The 17,457-nt window shown below is 43.8% G+C and overlaps 1 protein-coding gene and 1 long non-coding RNA gene across 4 annotated transcripts; both read left to right on the plus strand.

Annotated features, from left to right (window-relative positions):
• Window positions 1-6,469: 6,469 nt before the first annotated feature.
• On the plus strand, window positions 6,470-14,251 carry LOC109735639 (probable amino acid permease 7). The gene is made up of 7 exons (XM_045229998.2): window positions 6,470-6,906; window positions 7,389-7,631; window positions 8,056-8,149; window positions 12,792-13,027; window positions 13,109-13,242; window positions 13,337-13,558; window positions 13,645-14,251. Exons 1-7 carry the CDS (start codon window positions 6,801-6,803, stop codon window positions 14,026-14,028), a joined length of 1,419 nt encoding a protein of 472 aa, XP_045085933.1. The 5' UTR covers window positions 6,470-6,800; the 3' UTR covers window positions 14,029-14,251.
• Window positions 14,252-14,785: 534 nt separating this feature from the next.
• On the plus strand, window positions 14,786-17,041 carry LOC141026220 (uncharacterized). Of its 3 annotated transcripts, XR_012187990.1 has the most exons (6): window positions 14,786-14,804; window positions 14,893-14,971; window positions 15,097-15,281; window positions 16,055-16,162; window positions 16,264-16,548; window positions 16,695-17,041. It is a non-coding gene; the product is annotated as an uncharacterized lncRNA (long non-coding RNA). The 3 variants fall into 3 exon arrangements; XR_012187989.1 differs by lacking the exon at window positions 14,786-14,804 and having other exon boundaries at window positions 14,857-14,971; XR_012187991.1 differs by lacking the exon at window positions 14,786-14,804 and having other exon boundaries at window positions 14,857-14,971; window positions 16,264-16,544.
• Window positions 17,042-17,457: the final 416 nt, after the last annotated feature.

Below are 17,457 nucleotides of genomic sequence, written 5' to 3' on the forward strand. Positions count from 1 at the left end.
ATGGGCTGTTTGTCCTCCACGGGTTTAGAGGCTGACTTGTGGGCCTACCAAGTTGACGCGTACACAATCAGGAGATGATTGTACGTGGAGAGGATGACAGCAGGGATCCGCCAAGGTCATGTCAGTACGCAAGCAAGTGCCTCCTTATTTCAAGCCAATAAAAAATGGCTCCTCCTAATGGATTTCTGACATCTGGGTCCCATGCCATTGTCAACGTAGTCAATAAACGAGAGAACTGCACAACGAGCGGCTGACACCAGGGACCCAGCAGCTCGCCCAGTTATTTTTGTTTTGGGTTAATTTGATAAATGCCACTCCAAATCTGGTGTTTCCGAGAAATGCCACTGCAATTTCCAAACTTTGAAAAATGCCATTTCATGCCATTTCCAGTGGCATTTTTCAAAGTCTGGAGTGGCGTTTTTCAAAGTTTGCAAATTGTAGTGGCGTTTTCCAAAGTTTGCAAAAATTGCAGTGGCATTTTTCAAAGTTTGAAAAATGCAGTGGCATTTTTATGAATCGCCATAATTGGAGTGGCATTTATCTAATTTTTTTTTGAGACGGAAGCAGGGTGTCAACTGGGCTGTGCGGGGCATTCTGGCATGTCTAGACAGCCTTCTCTTTTATGTTTACCACAGACCAGCCCAGTAGTTTTTTCTTTGTTTCTGAAAATGGCTAGCCCAGTTTTTTTTGTGATTTGCCAAGTAAGTCGCTTTGTCAGGCCTGTTGGGCTGCAAATCTTTCAAGACAACGAGAGCTTCATTCGGCTGGACGAGAAAATGGCCTATCAGTAATGAGAAATGGGTTGTACATTTTTAAAACACATCAAACCGACAATTAGTTTCAAAATTATTATTTTTCATTTCGAGATTTTAAATTGCATTAATTTTTATGCGTGGACAATTTGTTGGATTTTATATTGATATACATTTATTTTTAAAATCAGTTTGAATGTGACTCAAAATTTTGGGATTAAAAACAGTTCATCCAAACCCCCCAGCAACGCTCACTGTTCATCCAAAGGCAACGCCACGGGGTCCTATTCATCCACCCCCACCGGAAACTGTTCATCCAAACCCCCCCAGCAACACTCACTGTTCATCCAGAGGCAGCATCGATCGGCTTCAGTTAGCAGCAATAGCGAAGGAATCGCTCGATCGGGTTCAGTTAACAGCCATCGATCGATCGCTCGGGTTCAGTAACGCGTAGCCTGCAGTGCAATCGCTCGGGTTCAGTTAGAGCCCAACGCCTCGCTCGGGTTCAGTTAGAGCCCAACGCCTCGCACCCATGCGCGTGCGTGTACGAGAGAAACGCGCATCGCTCGGCCCCGACCACCCACCCTAACCGGGAACACCCCGATATTTTCCTCGCCCTCGCTTCTACCACGGTTTTTTCCGTCATGGACGGCCCAAAGAATGTCATGCAGCTGCGTCTCCGGCCCGTCCAGGACGAAAAGCCCATTTTCTGTCATGATTTTTTGTCATAGAAGTAGGACCTCACCACATCTATGATGATACCATGTTTTGTCACAATTATCGTCATAGAAGTGTCATAAGTATGACAAAAAAAATTCGTTCGGCCCAAAATGTCATGGATGTGTCTTTTTTTGTAGTGTCTAGTCATGAAGATAGTAAGCTTGATAGTGTTTTCAAATGTCTGAAGGATAAAAAATTGAAAACACTAAGTAGAATAGTAGTAGGATGATGAATTCTAGCGTAGCTAGTAGAAATGATAAGATGCCTGAAGGGCCTCCTAACATTAATAGTTTGATTGAATACCCCAGGTTAGGTGGTAAACATGATGATAGAAAAAATCCTGCTAACATGCCTGAAGGGCTCCCTAGTCAAGAAGATTTGATAGTATTTAGTGACCTCCCTGTCACACCTACGGGGGTTGGGTGTGTGATCCCCCCCCCCCACACAGCTGAACCAAAGTGTGCTGTGGGAGAAAATTTCCAAATATGGGCAGGGCAAGCACACTAGGAAAACCCTTTTCCAATGAATGCCCTCTTTTGGAATATCAGGGGGATTACAAACCCTGGAAAGAAAACATGTATCATTGAAACCTTAGCCAAAAACAAACCCATTATTGTGGCTTTTCAAGAAACTAAGAAAACAACTTCCTTGAAATCCATTAGTGGTAGTATCAATTATGTCTGGCACCACCTGCCTGCTGTGGGCACCTCAGGGGGTATATTGGTAGGGGTAGACTCTGATATCTTTGATATCAACAGTTGGAACTCCCTCAGGTACTCTGTTTCCTGCAATTTATCACACAAGAACAGTGGGAAATCATTTAGATTTATTGCAGTCTATGGGTCTCCTTATGAGGATGGTAAAGATGATTTCATATCTGAGCTTCACAGCTTATTTATTGATGGCCATCAACCCACATTAATTGGAGGAGACTATAATTTGGTTAGATATCAGCAGGATAAGAATACTGGCAAAATTAATCACAAATGGAGTGATAAATTTAATGCCTGGATAGAAATATGAAGCCTCTTAGAAATCAAAATGTCTGGCAGGCAGTTCACCTGGCTAACAACCAGGAGAACCTATTTATGACTACCATAGATAGAATTTTTTGCACTACCGAATTAGATGCCCTCTTTCCTTTATGTAGCTCCCAGGCCCTCCCTAGAACTGGTAGTGATCATACTCCATTCTTATGGGATTCTGGCATTGGTAGCACCCCAAAAAGTTCTAGCTATAAGTTTGAAAAATGGTGGATGCTGAGAGCAGAGTTTAAAGAGCTAGCAAGGAAAAATTGGTCTACTCCCACTTCAAGCACCACCCCTATAGACATATGGCAAGAAAAAGTTAGGAGGTTTAGGAAATTTAGCAAAGGGTGGAGTAGAAATGTTGATTCTGAGATCAAGAAACTCAAAATCAAACTGATAGAGGAGTATGATACTCTGGATATTAAATCAGAGACTGCCCCTCTCTCTGAATCTGAAAGAATTAAGATGAAAACCCTACTCTCTGAATTACACAATCTGTGGATTGTGGAAGAAGTGAAAGCTAGACAGAGAGCTAGGGATAGAGATATCCTAGAAGGTGATAGAAACACAAAATACTTCCAAGCTGTAGCTAATCAAAGAAGGAGGAAAACCATGATTAATGCTTTGGAGGGACCTAATGGTACCACCAATGATATCAAAGAGATGTTGGAGATTGCCACCAACTATTACAAAGATCTCTTAAAGAAAAGAGTAGGGAAGGTTTTAGCATTAGTAATGACTTCTTCTCCTTGGAACACAAGGTGAAGGACTTAGATAACCAAGCACTCCAAAAACCTTTCTCTGAAGAAGAGGTGAAGATGGAGCCCTGGTCCAGATGGACTCTCTTTCCTCTTCCTCCAGAACTTCTGGGAGATCATTAAGAATGATATAATGGCTATGTTTGGGGATTTTTATAAGGGGAAGCTAGACATATATAGGCTAAATTTTGCAATCCTAACTCTTATCCCTAAAGAGAAAGAGGCAATTAGCATGAAAAAATTCAGACCTATCAGTCTTATAAACTGTATCTTCAAAGTTTTCACTAAAGTCCTCACCAATAGATTAGCTCTGTTGATGAATACTCTCACCTCTAGTAACCAAACTGCCTTTATCAAAGGCAGGTATGTTCTTGAGAGTGTGGTCACTGCCCATGAGGTACTACACTCTACTTACAAATCAGGTAATCCAGGTCTGGTCCTGAAATTAGACTATGAAAAAGCTTTTGACAAAGTGAACCTAGATTTCCTTTTAGAAATCCTAGAAAAAAGGAATTTTGGCCCTTTATGGATCTCCTGGATTAAGCAGGTTACCCGCATGGGATCAGTGGGGGGTGAAAATTAATGGCATAAAGGGACATTCCTTTATTACAGGGAAAGGCCTAAGGCAAGGGGACCCACTGTCCTCACTCCTTTTTAATTTAGTGGTAGATGTGCTTAGCCGAATGCTTTTTAAAGCAGCTTCTCATGATATGATTAGTGGCTTGTGTTCTGACCTTATCCCTAATGGGATCATCTGCTTGCAATATGCAGATGACACCATCCTTTTCATGGACAGAGATGAACACAAAGCATCTAACTTGAAGATGGTCTTAACCTGCTTTGAAAAAGTTTCTGACATGAAAATTAACTATTCTAAGAGTGAGATAATACCCATAGATATATCTCCTGAAGAGACTAGTATCTTTGCTGATATCATAGGCTGCAAAGTTGGGGGATTCCCCATAAAATATCTTGGTATTCCTTTACATTATGATAAGCTTAGGAGAGAGGACTTACAACCTCTGATAGACAAGATTCTCAAGAGAATAGCTGGATGGAGAGGCAAACTCCTATCCTATTCTGCCAGGTTCATTCTAATCAAAACTTGCCTAGCTAGTATACCCATTTATCTCCTCTCTTTCTTTAAATTACCCAAATGGGCACTGGGCATGATCAATAGCCAGATGGCCAACTGCCTGTGGAATGATTTTGAAGGAAATAGGAAAATTCACCTTGCTAACTAGCATCTAGTTTGCATGAGTAAACAACATGGAGGCCTAGGGGTACCCAATATCAAAGATGTAAACCTCTGCCTACTGGGGAGCTGGGTGAAGAGATGCATTAATGATGAAGGGAAACTCTGGAAGGATCTTATAGATAGAAAGTACTTGAATGACTCTCCAAATATCTTTGCTTGCAACCCACAAAACCCCTCTAGAGTTTGGCAGGGTGTGATGTGGGCTGCTAAAGCATTAAAATTTGGATATATATGGGTTGTGGGGGATGGGAAGAAGATAAGATTCCGGGAGAATATATGGTTTGGAACCTCCCCTCTATCAGTCCAATTCTGGCCACTTTAGTCCATCTATCATCACCCTAGCTGAGGTGTGGGACAACAATGAGATTAAATTGACCTTTAGAAGGGTTTTCACTACACACATGATGGAGCAATGGTGCTGCCTTGAGCAGATAATTGAAAACACTCAATTTCAGGGATGTGGTGACTCTCTAGTTTGGCAATATGAAGCCAAGGGTGAATACACTACTGTCTCTCTATATAGCATCATTAATTTTAGGGGGGTACAACCAGTTTATATTCCTGCAGTTTGGTCCATTATAGTACCACCTAGAGTGCAGGTCTTCCTCTGGCTGCTTTCTCACAATAAGCTCATGACTAAAAATAACTTAGCTAAAAGAGGCATTGAGAAACCCCCTGCCTGTGTCTTCTGTACTGATAATGAAACCATCGATCATCTTTTCTTTGGATGTGTGGTAGCCAAACAAATCTGGAGACAGGTCTCTGACTTATTTTCCGTTGACATGGGTTCAGATTACTTCTCTATTGCCAGGTTCTAGCTTGCCAATAAAAAACATACAGTGTTAAATTCAGTATGTGCATGTATTCTTTGGACTGTGTGGAAGAAAAGAAATGCTCATGTCTTTAGTAACGCTGTGTGGATTGACTTGAAACAGATTTGGAGGAAAGTGTTGGGAACGATGAGGAGATGTGTGATCTTACTCAAAGAGAAAGTGGTGCCTCAATGGGAGAAGATAACTCACCAAATTTCCTTAATCTTGGAATCCCCTTTCGAAATTCTGGTGGGGTGATTTCACTGGAAATGATCTCTGCAGGAGAAGTCGACCAATCCCTCCTCTCCAAACCTGGATGACTACAACGCGCCTGGTGACTCAAGCCCCAACACCCCCCCCCCCCCCCGAGGAGCCCTGCTGGTGGCATCAAACACTTCTTACTCAACCCGGTCACACCTCTGGACTTGATGGGATCTCCGATCCAACCATGGAAGAAGCTCAGAGGCGTGGTGGAGGACCTTGTGGCCGACAAGACTGATGAAGGCCAAGATGAGTTGCATGATTGAAGGTTAGTCGAGTAGCATAAACCAGAGGGGCATTGAAAAAAGTAGCAGGAAAAATGCGTTCCCCCCTGTAAAACTTTTCTCTTGCCTGATGTATAAGACTATAGTCCTTTGCTTTTCCATTTGTAATTTGGCCTCTGAGCATGTTGAAAACATGCTTTCGGGCGAACCTGTGTACTTGGCTCTCTCTGGTTTTATCTATAAAATGGGAAGGGGGGGGGGGGGGGGTTCACACCCCCTTTTATCTAAAAGTCTCCTCGTACAAGATTGTAATCATATCATTAATCAATAAAGCCTTTTTCTAGCATATATTCCTTACCTATTGGATAACTTCAGCAGCCTCAATTCTTAGAGAGTTGGTTCTGCGCATCTTAACACCTAAAGGCAAAATGTATGAACGAATTGTACATCTTTTGAGTGTGGGGAAGCAATGAGTTCCCATGTTGTATTGTTCGAGTGCCTACATCATCAACGTTTTGCAGGTTTCTTTAAGAAAAATGATTGATCGGTACAGGTAGACCTAGCACTATTTTTGGACACCTGCACGTTGCCCACGAGTGTCCCACGACGCAACCACCATTTTATTTTAAAAGTAGAAATACCAGTTCCTTTTCTCAGTAGATAGAGTCCAGTAGATCGATTTTCATATGCCCACAGAGCAACCAGTGCGTGGGACGGTAGAGAACAGAGCCGAGGGTCACTTGTCACAAATGCCTTTGTGTCTGCCTGCGGTCCACAGAATGATGTGGTGGACTCTGGATCTGGAGTTTGGGGGAGCCGAAGCAGAGCAACTTCTGATTCTATTCTACTACCAAACCAACCATCGCAAGGGATTTGGTGGCAGAGGAATCTTTCTTTTCTTTGTAGTATATGATGAAGCTGAGGTTCACTTCACTGGCCTAATGTCCCGGACAAACATTCCAAAGAGAAAACAGGAGAAGAGAAGCCATGGGGGGAAGAGGTGGCGATCCCCAAACAGGGCCGCTGCTGGAGAAGCTCCCGGAGCCCTCTTGCAGTTCATCCGAGCCCGAGGAGCATCCGGTCAAACGAACTGGTAAGCCCTCCTGTCCCATCGCCTGATCTATCAGGAGGTTACATATCTTGATTTCATCAATTCGTTGGATGTCTGGAACTTCTGGCCGATGAACTTCGTTGTGTTCACGCCTTCATGTTATCTGGAAATTCAATGCATGTGAAATCGTACACGGCAAACCATCTGCCATGGCATATGTGACCTCCGTAGAGGGCATTCATGTCCGCCACATACCCAGATCTTGTTCAAGTTTCAGAGAGGAACTAGCTCGCTCGCCAGAGAAGAGATTGGCCAAACCGCCAGCAGACGGGCCACCACTCACCACCACTCAATAGGACTGTTGTAATATCGCACTCACTTGACAGCGCCATTGCACTCTGGACCCGGACTGACGCGAGAGGAACAGCCACAATTCCCCAACATCCAATTGCTTGCTTGCCCGTGTGTCCGTAATTACTTACCGCCGGAAATTTTGATTGATTCGTCGAGTTTTGGATGGACAGGCACGGTATGGACGGCGTCCGCGCACATCATCACGGCGGTGGTCGGCTCCGGCGTGCTGTCGCTGGCGTGGAGCGTGGCTCAGCTCGGCTGGGTCGGGGGGGCGGCGGCCATAGTGTTCTTCGCGGGGGTCACCGTGGTGCAGTCCTCCCTGCTCGCCGAATGCTACGTTTCAAGAGGACATCCGGAGCGTGGCGGCCTTATCAGGAACAAGTCCTACATGAACGCCGTGAGGTTTTACCTAGGTGATGTGATGATAACCATAAACTGCTTACTGCCCCTCCGTCCGAGTTTATTAGTCCCATCGTATTTTATCTTAAATTTTGATTGTAAATTTAACAAATAAAATATAAGTTCTATACTTCTTTTGAATACAAGTCCAATGATATAAATTTTGGGGGTTTGCGACTTACATTTTGATAGTTAAATTTATGGTTAAAGTTTGACTGTAATACAAGGGGGGCTTATAAACATGAGACAAAAGAAGTATATCAGACAAAAGAAGTATATCAGTCGAAGCTGTGAATTGCGATTAGTGGGCATCGACTGTCTATAAATGTTGTTAGTTTCCGGGGCAAAATTAAAGATAGTGCATAATATTAATGAACACTATAGATTATGCGTACATAGCGACTGAGTTTTGATATGCATAATATTACATCGGCGCAGGTGAGAGGAGACAGATGTTGAGCGGATTTTTCCTTAGCATCAGCCTGTTTGGGAGCGGCGTGGTGTATACTCTCACCACAGCCACTAGTATGAGGTAAAGCATATCAAAACATAGTACTTGTCATATATATGATCTTAGTCTTGTGTGGCAACCTCGAGTTTATTGGTTGTAATATAGCATCATGAGTCCGAAATAATGATGCCTCCCAAACAAGGACGAAAAGGTAAACTAGTGTCAGGGGCTTAGTGATAGCCTTTTTCATGCGTCTATGACATGCTAAGAAATAATGATGCCTCCCAAACAAGGCCGAAAAGGTAAACTAGTGTCAAGACTTAGTGATGGCCTTTTTCATGCGTTTGTGACATGCTAAGGAATAATGATGCCTCCCAAACAAGGCTGAAAAAGTAAACTAGTGTCAAGGCTTAGTGATGGCCTTTTTCATGCGTCTATGACATATGCTAAAAAATACTGATGTCAAACAACGCCGAAAAGATAAACTAGTTTCAAGGGCTTAGTGATGGCCTTTTTCATGCCTCTAGAGGTCGTCCAGCAGTGGCTAGTGTAATATAACCAACAATGTAGTGGGTGGATGAGTGCTTAACCAAAATAAGTTTTAAAACAAAGTCGTTTCATAAGATAAAATGTGTATGCAATTTAATCTAGACTTACACTATGCCACTCATTACTTGTTTCAGTACCAGAAAAATATTGTTTTTTCATTGGCACACTCTGTGGCATACCTGGTCATGCGGTGTTCCAGTCAACTTTCAAAATGTTCGGATTTTTCAGACCAAAATTAATGGTCATACCGCTTCCCAACAACCTTTTGACCTCGTGGAAATTAAAATAATTGTATATTTGTAGAACTTATTTTTATTTCCGCAGGTACTCTTTTTATGTTTTAGAAAGTAATTAGTTCACATAATTAACCACACAATAATTTAAATAAATAAATTATGTTTTATTTACTATAGAGTTATAATGTATACCGCTAAAATATTTTTTTACTTCTAATTTATATTGTATGTTATGGCAACATTCTTATTGAATCAAACTATTGTGGCAACATTTCCTTGTGTATGCATGTGCAAGTGTATATTTTACTATAAATATCATGGTATAAATCTCCAAAGCATACTATCCAATAAATATTGTAGTAGTGATTTATAGTGTATTATTAGACAAGTATGTTTATAGAAACTTTAGAGTATAATTTAAAGTTGGATTCAACAATTAGTTGTACTTAGCACTTGGTATTGAAATAGCACCGCTTATAGTAATCACTGATAGACATGAAACTCGCAGTAGTTGTACATTTGCCTACATACAACTTGATTATTTGATTTGCTCTTCCGAAATGCGCTTTGTTTTATCTAGTGTATTCAAGAGCTCATGCCAGTCTCTCGCAGCCCAACTCACCACCCACCAAATCAGATTAGTTTGTTCTTAGGTGGTACATATGCTATTAGTTTTTTTGTGTTTCCACAACAAGCACGCTACCAAAATGCGCTAAATCCCATTTTCACATCTTTCAATCAACGGTGGGCCAATGATGACTTTTTTGGGTGGTGAAGGTAAAGCCCTCATTGGTAGGAAAACATACAACCCGGGTTATCATGCGCTTGGAAGTAGAACTAGGAAAATAAAATGGATATTTGGCCCAGAAAGTAAATAGAAATTATATTTCAACCTTTCTATTTAAAAATAAAATAGGAGAAAAACTATGAGAGAAAAAGGCGAGTTTGTTGCCGAAGAGAAAACTGCTTGAGGTATTCCTGAATAGCTTCCTTCAAAAAGATTAAGGCTCAGTTGCATGCCAAATAGTGGATTTGCAACTGGGACAGAAAAAAGGACCGGACGGAGTTGCGAGCCATTGGTTGACTTACAACAGTGACAACAAAAAGATCGAGAGCTCAGTTGTGAGTCATTAGTTGACTTGTAATTACGACAAAAGAAGATCAAAGAGCCCAGTTGTGAGTCGATGGTTGACTTGCAAATGGGACGAAGAAAAGATAGCCCCTAGTTGCGAGTCGATGGTGGACTTGCAACTGAGGCGAAAAAGGCCAGACCTAGTTGCAAGTTGCAACTAATGCAAAAAAGAGAGTCAGGCCCAGCTACAATACAAAAGAAACACCGAGCCCAGTTGCGAGTCGAGCGTGGACTCAACCCGAGACAAAATGAATCTAGTTGGAAGGTAATTGTGTGCAACTGAGGCGAGAAAAAAGGGTTGGTCCCAGTTACAAGTTAAGGGTGGAGTTGCAATTAGGGGAATACTAAAGCATCACACAAAAAAGGCATCATTTATAATGGAAAACAAATGGGAAATGAAGAGAGAAGGAATGATGAGAGTCAAATCAGCCACAGAATGGAGGTGGTAAAAGAGGCAGCGAATATATCACCATGTCTTTTCCGCTTCTACAAAGCAGAACAATAACAAACGATAGAAAACCTATTAGAATGGCTACAAAAAACAAAATAGTGGATGAAAAAATGTGCCTAACAAAAGCCAGCCGACAAACTGGACATTGCGATGACGAGGGACACACGCAAAAAAACCAAAGCGGGATCAAGTTTGCACAAAGATTATAAAAACATCACAAATTCAAACAAGTGTTCATCAATTAAAAAGATCATGAATTTTAGTAAGTGTTCACACACTTCAAAAAGTGTTTCACGTACATCATGGATTGGAAAATGGAGAGAAAGAAAAAAAAGAAAAGGAGAAGAAAAGAAGGAAAAGACAGGAAAGGGAAGAAGAAATGAGTACAAAATTCTCTCGATGACCACGGGCACACAAAACATAAAAACAAGTGGACACACCAGCCCACAATAACACGTACGGTCAGCTAGGAAAAAACAACAAGTCAAAAAAAAAAGCTAAGAAATAACAACACAAGCGTGGCAACGGTCCAGTCCAGGCAAAAGAAATTTGAAAATGAAAATGAAACAAGCCCACTCCTCGCTAAAAGATAACACAAACACTCACAAAAATTGAAAACTAGTTACACGCCATTGTGTGTTAAAAAAAGGTTACACGTCATTGTTATTTTTTCGTAGATACAACGGCTACTAGTAATGTCGTTCTCTCATTCTACTCCTTATGCATTTTCAAATTAAGGAGTCCTTACAAAGATCACTCCCATCTCCCAAGTTGCGACAAGTGACGCACACACTTATTGCAACTTGTGAGTTTTCTCTTTTACATAGGTTTGTTAATTAAAAATATTTTTAATCATGCATTCAAATTTCGAACCATTTTCATCGTCGAATTCCTCGCTTTGAGATCTAGGAAACTAGATCCCATGTTGATAGATTTTGATAAACTTTTTTTTTTCACGAAAACCACCAAACAAAAAAGCAGAACCGAAAGCATGATTTTTTTCACTGTTTTTTTTCTTTCCTGAAGAGGCACAGCTGTGCCTCTTGCGAAAGCCAATCTGTGCCTCCACAAGGAGCAAATATGTGCCACCACGAGTAGCAAATTTGTGCCTCTCACTAAAAAATGCGTTTTTTTCCTTTTCGAGAGGCGTAGCCTCTCGCGGAAGCAAAAAAGTATGTATTTCTTTTTCTTTTCCGAGAGGCACCGAGCAAATCTATGCCTCTCGTAGAAGAGAAAAAATAGAAAAACAATTTTTTTCATGTAATTTTTTTTGTCCAAAACCTAGGGAAACCAAGCAAAAACTAAAAAGCCAAAATAACAAAAAAAATCATATAAAACCCGAAATACGTACAAGAAAATAAACAAATAAAATTTGGAGGAAGCGTCCAACACGCTACACGTGGCGGCGGCTGAGAGCACGCCAAGTGGCATGCTCTTAGTCCATCGAAAATGATCCTTGCGGGGCTCCCGTAAGAAGTACTCCTTAATTAGTTGCTCTTTAAAATTAGATATAGAACAATACATCATGTGAAACCCACATAAAACAAAACGGAGGCCCATACGAAAAGGCCAGTGCCGGCACGAAAACAACTCGACAAGGGGACCAAGGGGACCAACGACGCGGGACACAACCACAACAATAACAAAATCACTAGTTAAGAGTACCTCCCTTTTTTGCGAAAAAGTTAACAGGTACCCCTTACAAAGATCACTCTCACCTTCCCAGGTTGCGACAAGTGGTGACTGCATGTGCGCCACTTGTTGCAATCTGAGAGTTTTCCCTTTTCTGTAGATTTGTTTATTCAAAACATTTTATGTCTTAAATCGTGCGTTCAAATCTCGAACCATTTTTATCATTGTATTTATCGTGTCAAGATCTTCGAAACTATATTCGACGTTGATAGGTTTTGACCTTTTTTTTTCACAAAAGAACCAAACGAAAAAACCAAGCCAGAAGCACTTTTTTTTCAATCTTTTTTCTTTTCCGAAGCTTCACATATGTGCCTTTCGCGAAATCAAATTTGTGCCTGCACGACAAGTACAATTTGTTTTTGTTTTTTCTAAAACCTAGGGAAAACCGGGCAAAAATCAAAAAGCAATAAAATCATTTAAACCCCGAAAATGTGTATAGAAAAAAAATTCCTGAAAAAAGCCCAACATGAGACATGTGGCGGCGGCTGAGAGGGCGCCAGCTCTCAGTCCACCGAAAGTGACCCTTTAGTTGCTCTCCAACAACAATCAACAGTTTGCATGAAATATTTCTCCTCCTTGATCGTGTGGTGGCCAATTTAAATGTTGGAATAGTGAAACTGCTCTCCTATTGGACTATTGTAGCAACAGCCTTTGATTTATCAGGGCGATTCACGAAGCGAACCGCTACGGCCGGGAAGGCCAACAGCAGGGCGCACCGTTCTCCACCGCCACCGCCGGGGGCTCAGACGTCTACTACATGCTCCTGTTCGGCCTCGCGCAGGCAGTGCTGTCGCAGATACCGGACTTCCACAACATGGCGTGGCTCTCCGTCTTCGCCGCCGTCATGTCCTTCTTCTACTCCTTCGTCGGCTTCGGCCTCGGCGCCGCCAAAGTGATCGGTACGTGCGTGCGTAACAGATAGCACGACGCACTCGATCGCACACATACATGATCGGCCATGTGACGATTCCTTTCTTCAGAAAATGGGGTGATCAAGGGGGGAATCGGAGGCATTCCCCTGGCATCCCCGATGCAGAAGGTGTGGCGCGTCGCACAGTCCCTCGGGGACATCGCCTTCGCCTACCCTTACACCTTGGTGCTGCTGGAAATAGAGGTAGGCCGTAGGCCAGTATGCATATGCACAAAGTGCCAGTGCGATTGCATGCGCTCGGCGTAAGGGACCGAGCTGACACGGTATGATCAAGCAGGACACGCTGAGGTCGCCGCCGGCGGAGAGCATTACGATGAAGGCGGCGTCGAGGGCCAGCATCGCGATCACCACCTTCTTCTACCTCGGCTGCGGGTGCTTCGGCTACGCGGCGTTCGGCGACGGCACGCCGGGGAACCTCCTCACCGGCTTCGGCGAGCCCTACTGGCTCATCGACCTCGCCAACCTCTGCGTCGTCCTCCACCTCCTCGGCGGCTACCAGGCAAGCACCTACTACTATCCTATGACTATGTATGTACGGCGTGCGACCGCGACCTGACGCCGCTAGCGAATCACGTACGTGTTCAGCTGTACAGCCAGCCGGCGTTCGCGCTCGTGGAGCGACGCTTCGGAGCCGAGGCCTGGGTCGTCGAGGTGCCGCTGCCGCTGCTCCGCTGGCGGCGCAGCGTCAACGTGTTCCGGCTGTGCTTCCGCACGGCGTACGTGGTGGCCGTGACGGCGGTGGCCGTGTGGTACCCCTACTTCAACCAGGTGGTCGGGCTCATCGGCGCCTTCACCTTCTGGCCGCTGGACATCCACTTCCCCGTCCAGATGTACCTTGCGCAGAACAAGGTGGCGCCGTGGACGACGCGGTGGCTCGCCATTCAGGCCTTCAGCGCCACCTGTTTGCTTGTCGCCGTCTTCGCCTCGGTTGGCTCCGCCGTGGGGGTGTTCGGCCCCAACAGAAGCTAGCTAGCCTAGTACATATGCGGTTCGATCTCTTAATTTTCTTCAGGTGGCAACTGCAGCAACCCTGATTTTTGCGTAGCTATGGATGTGTTAATTTGTCTAAGAAAAGTAAATTCTGCCCTATGAAAAGCAACTTTCAAAAAATATATACACTTCCGATCTATTCATGAAACAACATGGTAGTACGAAGAGCACAAAAGTAATAAAAATAACGTTCATTTTCATAGGCCACTTAGTGACGATTAGAACAGTGAAACGGTCCGAAGACGCACTGCCGTCATCACCCGAGCTCTAAGAGACTCTAAGAGCATCTCTAGCCGATCCCTATCCCACTTCCCAATTAAGGAACCACTGTTGCTCATCTAGCAGATCCTCTATCCTAAAAGTTAGTTGATTTTTCAGTGTTGTCTTTCGTGCAAACTAGGTATCAAGTTTCTCCACAGATTTTGCAATGGTGTTGAAAAAAGACTGACACACGTGGAATCGGCTCTGAAAATAGCAAAGGTAATATATTTAAGTCCCCGCAAAATAATCTCTCACTAAACCATCATGACACATGGCGGTCTCGAAAAACCATCCTTAAACCTAATTGAGAACCATGCCGTGGGATGCGGATTTTTAGAACATCTGCGCCGGGGCCGCGTTATCCCAGCGGTAGAATCTTTCCACTGTACCTCGAGATGCCTGACAAGTAAACCAGTTTTGTTGGAACTGTTACCGTGTAGCAGGCTATTACGGTCGTGTGTGGTCACGTGGGTTCTGCTCCATTTTGGCTCAGGGTAGCTTTGTCTTCCACCGCCGCCCCCTCTCCCGCTGCAAGCCCGTGACCACATCTGACTCTCTCTTTTCTCGTTCTTTGACTTATAGCTAGATGGATGGGCTGCAAGGCGGCGATTCGATGGCGCTGGCGCTCGGCCGCGACATCAATCCGCCGGCGCGGCGATAGGTACGCACTGATTCAGCTGCTTCCATTACTGTTCGCGTTGCTCGTCTGGGGTGGAGTAATCGAACTATGTTTCCCGTATGAGTTTCTAAATCCCCTTTTCGTGTGGATTTTGTGCCGGACCACAGATCCAACATCGCCGCCGGCAATCCAATCTTATCGGTGTGTGTGCTACTCCATCCTGTGCTGGAAGAATCAGGAGCACACCAGCGCCCGAGCAGTAATGGTGGCAAGCCGAGCGACGGCGGCTGGGCGGATTCCGATACGGGACTCACGCCGGAGTCGAGAGTAGCTGCTTTCGCCCGGATCCAAGGTATGCACAATCCCCTTCCTCTTCCGCTAGATCCCGTATTTTCTCCCAAGGATCAAAAATTCGTATTATTGCTACTTATTGCAAATCTAAATCCTCACAATCTCTTACCATTCAACCTCCCGGAAATTTCTTGGTCTGTATGATAGCGTTCTAACACATTATTTTTTGACCAAGTGCCGAAGGGGAGGGGGGCGGGGCAGGGGGGTGTTGGGTGCGAGTGTGGGGGGAGGAACGTTTGGATTTGGGGATGTGGTGGAGGGAGGGGATGAGAGGTGATGAGGACCAGCGTTGTATTTAGGGGCCGGTGCGGCAATGGTCGGTGCAAAATCATCTCGTCCCCGCTGCAGTTCAACTTGGGCATCGTTGTAATGCGCCTTTAAATTTTTACTTTTCCACGGGACTTGGCTATGTCGGTTCATCATGCTTCTTAATATTGCGCGCACAGCAGGCTATTTCCATCTAAGTCTGAGCATCGTTTGATACATTTACACGGCTCAAAAGGGCCGTTTGCAACTTTAGTTCATCCTGAATGTATGAACACCTTCAGATGTACTATTTTTTTTTCATATTTACTAATGTTGCAGTCATTAATCTGGAGCATAGGCGCAGCCGTTAAACTGTTGTGATTGCGAAACCGCGATGGCAGACCTATTAATTTTTGTAGATATGGTTGTCGTGGCCTAATGACTTGCTGGTGTACAAGTTTATTTGCCGGCAAATTGTAAGAGCATCACCTCAGATTGTTATTGCTTTTTTTGATTCTTACCTTGTAGGCCATGGAGTGCCTTGATTGCAAGAACCCGTATGCTGTGTGTAGAGATGTCGAGGGACCAAGTTGCCACATATCTGTTCCAATGACAACTTTCTATTGGTTTGAATCTGTAAGACCGAGTCATCACGATGTTGCTCTACTGCTTTTCAACCTTGACAAACTGCCATGCTTTTGGTCCCATCATTTGCGGTTTGTTCCATGCTGCAACAGGCAAGTTCTTGGAGCATATATTGAACATGTGCAATCCGTTGCGACCAAAGAAAATAAGCCTGTGGGTAACCCAATTTTCGCAACAAGAGAACTACTGGAGTATGAAGTTATGATCGACCATGGAGATAAAAGGACCAGAATTCATGAAATCGGTTGGCAAAGGTTTCTTGATGAGTATGCAGTGCGGCTTGGTGACATGGTATATATCTGCCTCCCTCGTGGTAATGGGAGATTTTTTGTGGAGGTTGAGAGGGGTGGTATAAGGCAACTCCCACTTCCTTGTCAGTAAGATTTACACATCGTATTTGCAAAACTGATCTGGCACTCCTTGTCAAGCATTTTACATTTCACTGAATAATCTGTTTTTTGGCTTTTTAAAATGTGATTCTGGCGAGCGTTGAATGGACTACCCCTGCTGCATGATGATACAGGTTCCCATGTAACGGCTTCTTTCAAAAAGGCAAACGATGGCAGACTTCCATACACGGACAACTTGATTTGGAGGAAGACGATCTTGTGGTTATCACAATTCACAGGCACTGGGTCTCCCTCCACAACAGTCCGGATCTGCATCCTATCTTAAACTACTAAATTATGCCTAATATGCACTAGGGGCAATACCGATATATAGCTCACGGGATGCTTGTTTCTTCTGTGTAAGTCGTCGTTTAAGGATTTGTGGCATTGTCAGTGTGGTCTATGGCTATATGTAAGTTTGAACCTATGCAGTATCCGTGTCTATTTTTAAGTTTTAGTGGCATGTGACCATCAATGATCACCCATCCTGCTTTTTATGTGCTGATATAAGTTTGATAATCTGTTCATGGATTGTTTATTTGCGCAAAATTCCTGAATGGACAATTGACAAATGGTGCGTCTTAGTCATACGTAGAATTTGTAAAAAAAAACTTACGAATCGTCCCGTCACACATGTGCTTGGTTCACCATTGATGGATCATACCACGGCCACCCCATTGCCCACCCTCCTGACTGCCATGCTCTGCATCATGGGCCTGGCTCATGAAATGGGTTCATGCGCCTGGCACAGAAATGTTTCACTTCCGAAACTCCACAGCTCGTGTGCATCTTGTGCCAGGTACATGACACATGACTGTACCATAACCCGTGGTCACAAAGAGCGACAAGCACCTAGATAATGTGCCAGGCACATTATTCGACCTGGGACTTACCAAA

The sequence above is a fragment of the Aegilops tauschii genome, chromosome 6 (genome assembly GCF_002575655.3).
Source record: "Aegilops tauschii subsp. strangulata cultivar AL8/78 chromosome 6, Aet v6.0, whole genome shotgun sequence".
In the NCBI taxonomy this organism is placed as follows: Eukaryota; Viridiplantae; Streptophyta; class Magnoliopsida; order Poales; family Poaceae; genus Aegilops; species Aegilops tauschii.

Excerpts from the sequence above, each read along its gene's own strand:
- LOC109735639 (XM_045229998.2), top strand. The coding sequence starts at position 6,801 with ATGGGGGGAAGAGGTGGCGATCCCCAAACAGGGCCGCTGCTGGAGAAG. Across the intron at positions 7,632-8,055 it reads CGCCGTGAGGTTTTACCTAG|GTGAGAGGAGACAGATGTTG; the intron begins GTGATGTGATGA and ends ACATCGGCGCAG. Across the intron at positions 13,559-13,644 it reads ACCTCCTCGGCGGCTACCAG|CTGTACAGCCAGCCGGCGTT; the intron begins GCAAGCACCTAC and ends GTACGTGTTCAG.